Raw genomic sequence first — 13161 nt, 5'->3', positions numbered from 1 at the left:
GGAATATAATAATAATAATAATAATAATAGACCTTTATTTTCACACAATAATGTTTTAATAAAGCTGAATAGCTTGTGGGGTCATGCACAAATGAAATGAAATCAAATTATATCAAATTATATTGGTTTTATACCCCACCAGAAGTCACTGAAAATTCTGATTATTAAAAGGCTGATAAGCATAGATTGAATGTAAATCTGTTCAAGCATTTTCTGGTTGTTTTTATCTCAGAAAACTATGATGTTTAGATTGAATTAAATAATAAACTAAGAAAGATCAGTCATAAAAATTATACACTTTAAACAATAATTTTATCATCAGTAATATTGTACACTTGTACGCAGGATCCTCGTGTTTTGGATGCTATGATGCCATATACAGTGTCATATTATGGGAACCCTCATTCACGTACTCACACTTATGGCTGGGAAAGTGAAGAGGCTGTGGAACATGCCAGAAAGGTATTATAATAATTATTATATAAATTGAATTTATGACCTTCGAATTTCTTTAGTTTGACCAAAAAATGATCAGAAATGATTTGGTTTCCACTTTTTGCCTTCTAAAATAACCAAATCTAAGTGGAAAGAAATTGAAAGAAAATACATGTAAGAATATATTTTTTTGTGCAAATATTTTCCTTCACTTATGGGTCATTCGTCATCTTGGGTGAACCTTGGAAGCAGCTTTTGCACCACAGTGTAAATGGACCTAAGCTATCCCTTTTGTACTCAGGCTTCAGAACTTTATCGCTTAAATTTCTATTTTTGCAGCAAGTAGCAGACCTTATTGGTGCTGATCCCAAAGAAGTTATTTTTACCAGTGGTGCTACAGAATCGAATAACATTGCTGTTAAGGTACATGTACATCTCAACTTATACATAAGTCAGTTCACTGCCCTGACATTATTTTGACAAGCAGAGCTTAAGGTATTAGAGTGGTTTTCAATTGAGTGTCGAAAGTAATTAGCGAATTGCTTTGTTTTAGCATTACTTCACTCAGTGATTGGTTCAAAGTTCTCACGCCACTTTTTCAACCAATCAGAAGTGGAACTAAAACCAATCGTGGCTAATGCGCATGCACATTTTCCCGCGCTTTGTGTCGGCGACATTTTCCAAGCAAAAAAAAAAGTACGCATTAAAGGGAAAATCTTACCTTGACTTCTTTGCTCTGAAAACCACGCCAACAGTCGTTGATCGAGCTCGCCGTTGAACAAATTTGCCTGATCTTTCCTCCAGCGACGGAACCATCGACTCGCTGATGCCGTATTCTCTGGCGATCTTGGAGTTATTTTCTACAGCTTCTCCTTCGGCGACTATTTTAAGTTTAAAGGCGAGGTTGTAAGGTTTCCAGTCGAATAACTTTTTATAAAACGCTTCGCTTGTTTCCAGTGAGGTCAGTAATAATTGTTTAATAATATTCTTCGCATCACGATCACGTCGCTTGTTTGTTCTAATCTTTCATGTTCATTTTATTGCTTTGAGTGTAATTTTTCAGTAATGTCAAATTGTATTAGTTTTAATTTATGAAAATTCCATAGTCGATAATACACATCAAGACCTAAAATGGGTTCTCGGTTTATAGGCGGGTATTGTGCATTTGCAATTCGTGTCAATCAAGTTGATTTTTTGCGCAAGAAGTTTGGAATCTAGGTTTATATCCGAGATCGGCTTGTAGCCAAATAAGTACGGTACTTCGAGTTTTGATTGGTTTACTGGATTGTCTCTGTCCTTTTTGATTGGCCAAAGTAATTACTTTGGTTTGGTTTTACGACACTCGATTGAAACTCGCTCTATCCTTTATTACAATTTAATTTGTGGATTTGACTGTGAATCATTGATGTATCTTTACAGGGTGTTGCTAGATTTTACAAACGAAACAAGAAGCACATCATTACAACTCAAACTGTGAGTACTGTTTTGCACCAATTCACTGACTTAATCAATAACTCCGATTTTTAACTCTGAAAAACAAGAGCTGGCTACAGGTACATGTATTGTAGCCTACTGTTCTTTCGGTTTTACATATTTCTGGCTTAAGGGTCAATAACCAATGTCATTTTGGAGTAACATTAATTGGATATTATCACAATGATATAATAATTTATCAATACTGGAATTAATGGGATATTATTGTTATTTATCAATACTGATCCTTTCTCGCATAATTATGCAAGGGTGTGCTAATTATTAGTTTTCCCAATTTAAATACCTAAACCACCAAACATTTTCATATGAATAATAATGATAATAATAATACTATAATGTAATAGTTCACCTTATTACCAATTATTGATAAGCTTGGGAACTGCTGCCTTAAAAGTTAGCGGAAAGGGGCCTGTTGTGGTCTAGGCACTGCAGGGTGGCATCCCTGGCCACCTTCAAGTGAAACCACTGCGAAGTAGCTACTTACTGGCTCCTTCACACTGGAAAAAGCACTTACCTTCAGGACCATCATACTTATCCAAGTAGCCTTGTGACATGAACGGTGGGACTCAATGAACCTATAACAATTCAACAATTCACAAAAGTGGCCTGCAAAGATGAGCAAAGCTTGTACAGCCACACACAAGCAAGCCCTGCTGGATTCTTTCCCCCACCAAACTAAAGGCACACCCATTTGGTGCAAGTATGTAATTATGTTGCTTTTGGAATGATCTTTCAGTTGATTGATGATTGGTGGTAAAAACATACAGTGACATTGTAAACTAATATCCCAAGCATTGAAATGTTGCATGTCAGTTTTTCTTTTTTTAAAGGACCACAAATGTGTGTTAGATTCGTGTCGAGCACTTGAGAGTGAAGGCTTTGATGTGACATATTTACCAGTTATGACAAATGGTCTGATTGATGTACAGGTAAAATACAATGTAGTATACATGTACAGTGTGAGAATTTATTATTATTATTATTTACATGATTGTTAAAATGATGTTAACTTGGGTCATATGTCTTGTTTCATTTTCAATTGCAATTTCTTTTAAGAGCAGTGACCTCAATCTATAATTATGTATGACCTTTTTGTATTAAACCCAACAGAAGCATTATGGGCAAAAGGATCCTCCCTCAGTAACTTTCGAGTGTGGCTTTGTTCTTATTTAGAAATAAAATTATTGTGGCCAGATTTCTCACATTCGTCACTAGTTATGGGATAACTTATACCCATATGAAGGCATGATTTATCTGTAATATGAAGTATACTGGGAAGGCATGCCACTGCCATGCAGGTTGACCTTGTCTTTGGAGGTACCCATCTCAGTGTTCGACGCTAACTCTTGGCCGATTGCCCGGGGCAAGCAAAGTAATTATATCCGTGGGCAAGTAAAACAACTCTAAGACTTGCCGATCTGGCAATCAGAATTTTTGTTTGACTAACATTTGGCGGAATGATTTGATTGGCAATGAAGAAGGTGACTAGTAGCATGACGTAGTCACCATAAACAGGATAAAAAAAGTAAACAACGGTTCATCTCTTTGCTGGCATTCATTTTTCTGTTAAAAATATATTGGTACAAACCTCAAAACAGATTGGAAGGAGGAACATGTTCATACCCGGCAGCAGTTTTCCATGGGTGGCGGGTGGTTAGTCAGTGGTTACTAAACAATTGGTCTGTCATTGTAAGTTATCAATGGGAAATTTTTTCGGTATGTTTTGTGACCGATGTATTCACGACCCCCAGGCGTGTGGTAACTGGAGGTGAGTTTTAGAAATTGAACACGATTTTATTTTTGACAAAAGTTCTGTTCAAAAGAGACTTTAAAAAGTTGAATTAGGCATTATTTGTCCAACCTGTAGAAAAATGTAGGTGCCAACACTATTGACATCCCTCTATGGCCTATTTTTGTACTTTAGCTCCCGACAGTTGTTTTCTCGTTTGGTTTTCATGAAAGGTATTGAATTACATGTACATAGTTCATTCTTTGCATTCTTTTGGTCATTTGGGATCGCAAATCAGGCAGGTATAGTGAGATCGTTGAAATGAGTGAAGTCTATGAAAAATTATATTTTAACCTTTTAGCAGTAACAGTTATCCATTGGCAAATAAGAGTAGAAAAATATGTGTGATCCATTTTTGACAGCGGCCTAATTATTTCAAATATTCCTGCTCTTTCTTTGGGTGTTGATGTTATAAAATCTCATTATTAAAAACTGGATCAGTGGATAATGCAATTCGAGAGTTTTGATTGGCTAAGCCATCATGGGTTATGAGCCATTATACCATGATCTACAAACACGGCAAGCATATGCGTGATTTTTTGGGCCTTTTTATTTTTATTGTAGTCTAGTTTTCTATATTTTGATGGCGTTTTTTATAAAACAATTATTCCACTCGCGCTTGTTGGATATGAGATGATTATAGTCAACTCGGCGCTACGCGCCTCGTTGGCTATCTATCATCTCATATCCAACGCGCGCTCATAGAATAATTGTTAAAATATTTAACTTTCTGTCAAATTGGTGAACTTCAAATTGCTGTGGATTGTACAGAAAAAAACTCATCTTGCCCAAAGTTTTCCAAAATTCAAAAATTACCACTCCTCCCCACTATTCCTATTTTGGTTGTATGTGGTAGTACACAGTGCAGTGAACTGGCCCATGAGCATGATATATGGAGCAATTTCCTTGCCAGGGAACATGGTCCAGTGTGAAGTGATCATGAAGTGTGTGTTAGTCACACAAAACACGTAGGAGAATAGAGAGAGTCATACAACAACTTGTTTGCAAAAGTGCTTAACTTTTAAAAACTTCATCACTCATCTTTTCCTTGTTACCTGCTACCCGCCAACTGTCACCCACCACGGGTCCACCACCCGCCACCCATGGAAAAGTGCTGCTGGTTCGTAACCACCATCTTCCTTAGTGAAAAACAATGTTTGTTACAATGGAACGCGCACAGCCAAATACGCTACGATACTCTGATATCCAACAAGCAGGGTGCAAGAAAATTCTACTTTTTGTCAGGCAATTTCAAACAGCTTTGAAAAGCTCAAAGAGCATACTATTGAGCAAATGGCATTTTAATTAAAAACCAGCCTAATCTCAGAGAGATATTCAAGGAATCGCCAGGCTTGATCTCTTACAGAAAAGGAAAATACCTGTCAAACAAAATTGTGAAGGCCACTTGAACACCATGGACACACAGCAGCAGTTGCGTTGGTCTGTCAACCCCATGTTACACACAGTCATGTTACACAAAATTGACATTTTTACAAGCCTCCTTTGAGTTTTAATTGGTACAGTGTAACAGCAGGTCTTTAGAAGGTGGGCAACCGAAAAAAAGACCATGGGCAACCAAAAAAACAACATTGGTTGCCCAAAGGGCAAATTTGTAAAAAAGTAAGTGTCGCACACTGCATCTTCCTCAAGAAGCGTGGAGCAGGGTTATCAAACACCAGTCCCTCAAAGAGCCTGCTTGCAGGCTATCAAAATTACCACCTGTTGTCTATTGAGCTAATAAGTGTTCCTCTACTAAAATGTTGATTAGCAGACATTACATGTTCTTTGTTTTCACCACCCTTGGGCCGATTTACACGATACGATTTTGTCGCATGCGACAAGCTCACGACAGGCCTACGATATGACTTACGATTGTCGCAGCGTTTTAAAACATGTTTTAAAATGCTACGACATTTTTTCGGACGTACACAACAATCGTAAATCATGTCATGGCCCTGTCGTAAGCCGTTGTCGCATGCGACAAAGTCGTACCATGTAAATCGGCCCTTAGGATTCCCACGGTTGATGAGTAAAATCTGTTATTAAGTCTCACTCCCAGGGGTCAATGGGTTTAATAAGGAATGGTACAGAGAAAACTTGCAAGTTTTATTATTATATTAAACTATTAGGTGTATTGTTGGATTTCAATTTAGACGCATAAGTTATCAATTTCCAGGTTTGCATACTGGGTTATTGTTGAGAATATTTGTTGTCTTTGTTCAGCAATTTGAAGATGCAATTAGGCCTGACACCTCAGTAGTATCGATAATGACTGTCAACAATGAGATTGGCATAATTCAACCTCTCAAAGAGATTGGTAAGGCTTTTGCTTTATATGGAGTTCATCATTATTCTCTTAACTTGTCTTATCATATGGACGAGATTGTTTTACCAAGAACTAAAACACTCGTAGAATCATTACGACCACTACATCTGATAAGTGAGTGCCATATTTGTGGTTTTTCACACAAGTCGTCATATTGGGCATCGACTTCACAATTTCCGGCTTTTTTTGTTTGTATCAAAACACAGTATTTGTATTAAAGCCTTCTTTTTAATCTCTGCCATGTAGATTGATTGTCCATAGATATAATAAAAGGAAAATTGCACATTATACAGTGTAGCTCAAAGATATGAATTTTATGTGTATGTTCTTTTCTGCTTTTTGAGTGGCAAGAACAATATGTTACCTAATGTACAATGTACACTAACATTTTAACATTGAAGTGACAAAACTAATGGCTAACTAAAGTACAGGTAATGGATTCAAGCTAATGGTACCTGACGGTATGCTGACGCTTTTGAAGGCACCCCTAACGGTTTGCAAAGTCGCACTGCTAACACATTGCTGCAAGCATTTTACAGTTTAGTCAGTTAGACTAACAAGTGCTTCGGAAGCATCTTTAAAAAACTACTCAAAGTGTTAAATGGTCGGCTATTGAATAGCTACAGGTGTTGGACGGTTAGTGAATAGAATACCTGAGAGCTTTTAACTGTTCGAGGAAGCCATTAATTATATTGTTCTTGCTACTCAAACATAAAATCCACATCTTCTTGTCACCATGTAATAATCCCCTATATTGTAACTAAGAGATATTGCAGGGATGCCTGCTTTTCAACCTCATTTTCAGGACTAAATGCTCACTCTTGTCCCTTTGATACCTGAAAGATGAAAGGCTTTATGCATCTGGTTTTTCATGGGACATTCATGTATTTAATGTCGCATTAGTCTCTTGAAGTAATCTACATTGTATTGAATGCGTTCCAACAACGCCCCTCACAGGAGACATTTAAATCATCTGTTGTTAGATTTGTCTGAGTTATTTACCGGTTTAATTTATACCAAACGTTAAAGTTTGCTGAAGACTCCTTTGTCTCTAGCGTAGAAACGACCAAACATTCAGGATTGTTTAATCAAAGGGAACAAGTAAAATACAAGTACAATAGCATATGGTGGAAATTTGATGCAATAATAACATTGGGATGTGACTGCAAAATGAATGTAAATCTCAATTTCAAATGCAGTAATAGCATTGAGCAGTCTGCTAACATAATTTACCAATGATTTCTTTCTTTTCCTCTTCATAAACATGGTCATTTGTTTCGTCACTGAATCCCTGAATGTTCCAATAGTGTGATAAGAGTTACACATTTGATGTCCATAATATTATAAGCTCAGTAATGGCTTAATTTTTCAGTAAAAATGACTGGTATTTATTAGGCTAAAAATTCTGTAAAAAAATGAAAAAAACTCATTTGATTGCAATGTTCCTCATTTTTTGTGCACAGGGGCTCTTTGCCGTAAGAATAAAATCTTCTTCCACACTGATGCTGCTCAAGCAGTTGGCAAGATTCCACTTGATGTGAATGAGCTTAATATTGACTTAATGTCAATAAGTGGACACAAGATATATGGACCCAAAGGTGTGTGCCTGAATGATTCTGATCTCCTGCATAACCTCGTCAAAATGTGGGTGTGACTTGATGGCAGGTTTAATGATACTCATGGTAATTATTTTACCTATCTTATGTACTCTTCAACACGGGGACTTTTCTTGTACATTAATTTTTTCGAGATGTTAATTAACAACCTCTACATCTGCCCTACATCTGTCCCCTTTAGCATGACTCCAAGTATTGCTAGGTATTGCTAGAGCTAATCACCCTTACTTGCAGTCGAGGACTGAATTGCGAAGGGTGCGGCTCACAACATTGGGCTGAAAGCATACAAAGGCGCCTCTGGCTGCCGCTATACAGTCCATGTTTTGATGTCGGAGCACAGCACCACAGCTAGATGTTAATTAGCTGTGAGTCGATTTTGATGAGGGAAGAAAACCAGAGTACCCGGAGAGAAAAACCTTCGAGTCAGGTTGAGATCGACTGAATCTCAGCCCACAGGCTGGCCGAGGTCAGCCGGCTCGCCGTGGTGGGAGGCCCGATAGATAACCACTAAGCCACCCTGACTCCCAGGAGTGAGACACAATAGAATTTACTCTGTCTAATACCAGATAATTTTACTTGTCAGTCGGTGAAGGGGCGTTCAGGAGTCAATACCTTACCCACAACTCAGTCATTCAATTTTTATTGGTAACAGGTGTTGGTGCATTGTACATCCGTAGACGACCCCGTGTCAGGGTGGAGCCACTCCAGAGTGGAGGAGGACAAGAAAGGTTGTCTGTTGATCTTTACAATTACCTTTACCTTAATCTTCATTTCTATCTTTAACGGAATAAAAATTATTTACTGTGGACTAACTAGTGGATCTCTAAGTTTTCCTTTTGTATTTATGGTTTCATATTCATTATTATAAGGCTTGTATACAAAACCACCAAAGTGCGATGTTCAGTAGCTTATCCAGCTATTGCTCTGAGAACAGCTGGCAACTTTAAATAGAATTTGATGATGACTACAACACCAAAATTCGCATTAAATTCGCATTTTCACATTTTCCTTGCATACACGTGAGTTACATGTACTTATTCAAACTATGATGACAGCCCAGGACAACATCTTTAGTTTTTCTTTTTTAGTTTATCAAATTGTTGGCATCAATGCGGCTAAAATGGCCTGCTTTTAACTGCTGCCAGTCATTTGCAAAAATAAAGGCTAATAGGATTTTTCTGACCTAAGGATCACATACCATGTAGAAACTGTTTTCCTAAGTTGATTTTTTTAAACTAATGGAAAATGAGGCATTGCATGTGCATGAGGCTATTTTTCACGATTGTAGGAAACTTAATTAAGAACTCCAATAGTGCAGAAATTCTAACTTGGACTTTTTCCATGATAATTATGCACGTGACCAAGGCACATTAAATTTTCATCTACATGCGGTATAATCAAGTGAAGGTATGATCCTGGCAGTTACGAACGCAATTTTAGCAATTGCGTAGACAAGCCTGAGAAATTCAGTACTTCAAGGGGTTTAAACCCGTTACCCGTCGCACCGGCATCGCGAGGTCGCCGGTTCAAACCCCGTTGAAGTCCAGAATTTTTCAGGCTTCTCAAAGCAAATGCTAAAAATGCGTTCATGACTGCGACGATCATATCTTCACTTGATTTCATTTCCGCAATTCAATATATGATTCATTTCATATACCATTTCTTTCGACGCGGTATAATCTTCATGCACCTGTTCTTTGTTCCAAAGCTTTTAAGAATAACTAGTCGTTTATTCCATAAGACCCCGGAACTAACTACTGATGTGTGAATGTGTTATTAGGGGAATGCGTAGTGGCACAATACCCCATGTGTTAGCAGTAGGACTTGGAGCTGCATGTGAAGTGGCCAAAGAAGAAATGGAGGTATTCTTTAAATGATGTTATTTTATTTTGTGTTCAAGCTTTGAACAACTGTGGTGAGTTGAAAGAAAATTTACCGTACGGTAATGCATTACAAAGTGCCCTCAACTGGCTTAGTTGTCCTTGGCCCAGAAAGGGTCAATAATTCATCCAGCCACTTTGAGTGTTAACCTATTTTGCAATTTTTTATCAGTATGACCACAAAAGGATAACAGAGTTATCAGCTCGTCTGGTAAATGGTATCACCGCTGGCTTAACACACGTGATCAGGAATGGTGACCCAGATCGTTCATATCCCGGATGTGTCAACCTGTCATTCGCCTTTGTGGAAGGCGAAAGTCTTCTAATGGCGCTTAAAGATGTGGCCTTGTCGTCTGGCAGGTCTGTGAAACGTTGAAAATAAACTGAACGTTTTTGTTCACTGAATTTCGTGTTCCGAGGCTCAGTGGCTGTCATATTATTTCAGTTTTATCATGTGAAAGACAAATGTAAAGGGCGCGCTGTCTGCTGTTCTTGCTCCCCTATTAAAATGGGGCGAAATCGGAAAAGGCTGAGTAGAAAACGTGTTCTTTTTTCTTGGAGCCAGCTTGAATATAGCATCATGCTATAAGTACATTTTCGCATGTTGAATTGAAAATGAAGCTGAGTGGTTTTTTTCTGTGAATACAGCATCCAAGAAAAGTTTATCATTTATTGACTATTTTCGGAACAGTCCTACTTCGGGATGGTGTCAAGTCAAATATTCTATCACCCAGTAAACATTAAGATTGCCAACATCAATATCAAGGCGCACTTTACCTCACTATATTCACATTGTTCTAATTATTGCTTTTGTTGTTTTTTGAAAGTGCTTGTACCTCGGCCTCTCTGGAGCCTTCTTATGTTCTACGCGCCATTGGAGCGGAAGAGGACCTTGCTCACTCCTCCATCAGGTACGAAGCCCTGAGCAAACAAATCTGATTCCATTTATTCTTCCAACAAGAGTCGGGCCGATGGCCTTTAGAGTTTTGGGGGCTGGTACTCAATTGACAAAGAAAAACGGACCTTAAACTCCATCTTCTTGGATTTTGCTAGATTATGTTTAATGGTCGGTTTTAAAGCGCCTTCTTTATTGAGGCTTTGTTGATTCCTTTAATTCCTTTATGTTGTCGGCAGCATTACATAGTCACGTGGCATAAGTTGTGTCCAGAAATTTCCCTGAGGCATGGTGTCTTGCATTTTATAGGTTTGGAATCGGACGTTTCACTACAGAAGAAGAAATCGACTACACCGTTGAGAAGACAATTAAGCAAGTCAAACGTTTGCGTGAAATGAGGTTAGTAAATCAAAATTTAGGTGACACGATTAGCCGGTGTCTGCTGATTTGGATAAACGCACATGGGAACTGAAGACCGCCCTCACTGGGATTTCATTTCACTTTTTAATCTAGCACCCGGCAAAACCAGGCTGACTGTCTGTATTTTTGTTTTTGTAGTCTCGTTCGGTCAGAAGTCCCTCAATTTAATTCAGTGAGGTCAACCACCCAGTGGCAGACCGCAACACAGATAATTCCATTCCCCTACTCTTCGGGAACAGTTTGTGAGTTCTTAAACGCCCACCGTTGTTAACAACAAGAGTTGCGAGCCGGGTCCTGACGGTTTTAAGTCATTATCCGAGAAGACTTGAAAGTCGAATCATTCTGATTAAACATTACATGGGCAGCACTTTCTCTTTAGTCATTTTAACAGCTTGAGTGTTGGTCCGTTGGGTTTTGAACTCGCAACTTCCTGCAGCCGGTCCGCGGTCAAAGTGAAAGGGAAGTGGAAAAAGCCTGACACTCAAGTTAGTGTTATTCACCGGAAACCCTAGGGTTTAAAGTTTTCGCCGTACCCTGCTGCATCGTAGAAAATAGCATTTCCGACTTAGGTTCACGCTTTACAGTTATAACACGTTTCTGTTTCAGGACCTTCTCTTAAACTTACATTTTTGGGATTCGCCTGTATTCTTGTCTATTAACTGAAAACCTGAAAATAGGGGCTTCGAAGAAATTAAAGGCCCACGAGAAGTAAACCGTAGCTGTGATAAAGAAACGGTTTGGAAATATCTCATGGTAGTATTTTGCGGACTGGCATTTCAATTTATATTTCCTTTTCGTTTCAGTCCTTTGTGGGAGATGGTACAAGAAGGAATCGACCTCAAGAAAATTCAGTGGTCGCAACACTGATTTTGGATCAAGTAACACAAACTGCTGATCAGTAGAAATTCAATATTCTGACAACACTAGACCGAGTTTCAATGTGGACGTTTATCGAGGATGCGTCAGTCAGTCATACAATGTAAACCAATCCTGAGTACAGCCTAGAACCATGCAAATAACACGTGAAGCTTTCTAATCTTATGAGTCAGAAGTTAAAAGAAGGGTTACGTTTTTGCAACCGTTGGCCGTGTAGCACTTATATTTGAACAGACTTAACTGATTAGAGTGTAATGTGAAGTGCTAAGTATATCTACCCCATATGAACCAGGTGAGCGTTAGCCCTACTGATGGAAATGGGTCCACACAAGGATAGAGAAAAACTCTGACCAGGGTGGAAATTGAACCCACGACCTTCGGGTTAGATCACCGCTGCTCTACCGACTGAGCTACAAGGTCAGACGGGAGTAGGCCGTGGGTACTGACGATGTGAAAGTTCGATTTCCGCCTCTCACGCAAGTTTGGGTGTGAGCCCTGGCTCATTTCCCGAAACAACGGCTGCCAAATGAGCCTAGAGAAAAGCGCTACGCCAGATGCGAAATACCTATAAAAAAACCACCCCCACCCTTTAAATGTGGCCAAGAGGTATGTCGAAACGTATTCTTCATCTAATGCAGCAGCACAAGACCCGCCCGAGGACAGGGAAAAACTAAACTAAGTACACAATTGTAGGAGCCTCTTTATCGTGCCGAGAGATTATCAATTTCTGATCAATTCATTCAATCATTCAACCGTCAGAAATTACATTTTCCCATGGTTTTGTGACCTCCATGTTGTGCAAGGAAGTCCCTATCGACTGTCTCAGCGAAGTGGAAATGAGAGTTTAGCTATAAGAGGACATGACTGCCCATGTCATTGCAAAGGCGCTTCCTGGAGCGTTTACTTTGTAATTGCAGACATTTAGCTCTGTCTACCTCTTTCCCTGGCGGGTTTGGAGCATCAACTTTGTTCAGTTCCCCGTTGATGTTCTTACAGCGCCATTGTAATGGATACCAACTTGACTAGTGACCTAAAAGCTTTCAACATCGTAAATTATGACTCTAATGGAGAAGCAACTTCGTTCAATGATATTTCACTCAGAAAAAGTATTGTTGCTATTTGTGTTCTTGATTTTCACCCAATGTTTCCAAAAATCTTAAAGTAAGTTCGACCAAGTTTCCGTTCTTACGGGTCCAGACAGTTCTTGTTAATGAGCAAAAAACTTTCAGCCACATACCCACGGAAGAGTGCAAGATTTTGGCTGAGAACCGAGTAAGTATTTATAATCTTGAAAAACCAATCTTCATTTTTTATTGTATACGACCGAACTTTCACGTCTTAGTAACATTTACGCGGTAAATGCCGTGAATCTAATTAAGCTTAGCTGCTCATCAAAGTCCATTAAAGACGTGGAAAAGACGTTTTTAGTG

The 13161-nt window shown here is 38.8% G+C and overlaps 1 protein-coding gene across 1 annotated transcript in view; it reads left to right on the top strand.

Annotated features, from left to right (window-relative positions):
• LOC138021610 (cysteine desulfurase-like) overlaps window positions 1-13161 on the top strand; it is a 22012-nt gene extending 8851 nt beyond the window's left edge. The window contains exons 4-15 of the mRNA XM_068868517.1: window positions 346-462; window positions 775-858; window positions 1855-1908; window positions 2760-2858; window positions 5942-6035; window positions 7508-7642; window positions 8313-8388; window positions 9441-9522; window positions 9713-9900; window positions 10368-10451; window positions 10745-10834; window positions 11659-13161. Coding sequence (XP_068724618.1) covers window positions 346-462; window positions 775-858; window positions 1855-1908; window positions 2760-2858; window positions 5942-6035; window positions 7508-7642; window positions 8313-8388; window positions 9441-9522; window positions 9713-9900; window positions 10368-10451; window positions 10745-10834; window positions 11659-11722 — 1167 coding nt within the window. The 3' untranslated portion in view covers window positions 11723-13161. The remainder of the gene's footprint in view (window positions 1-345; window positions 463-774; window positions 859-1854; window positions 1909-2759; window positions 2859-5941; window positions 6036-7507; window positions 7643-8312; window positions 8389-9440; window positions 9523-9712; window positions 9901-10367; window positions 10452-10744; window positions 10835-11658) is intronic.

Source organism: Montipora capricornis, chromosome 10 (assembly GCF_036669925.1).
Source record: "Montipora capricornis isolate CH-2021 chromosome 10, ASM3666992v2, whole genome shotgun sequence".
NCBI lineage: Eukaryota > Metazoa > Cnidaria > Anthozoa > Scleractinia > Acroporidae > Montipora > Montipora capricornis.
This window is presented reverse-complemented; position numbering and strand designations above follow the sequence as displayed.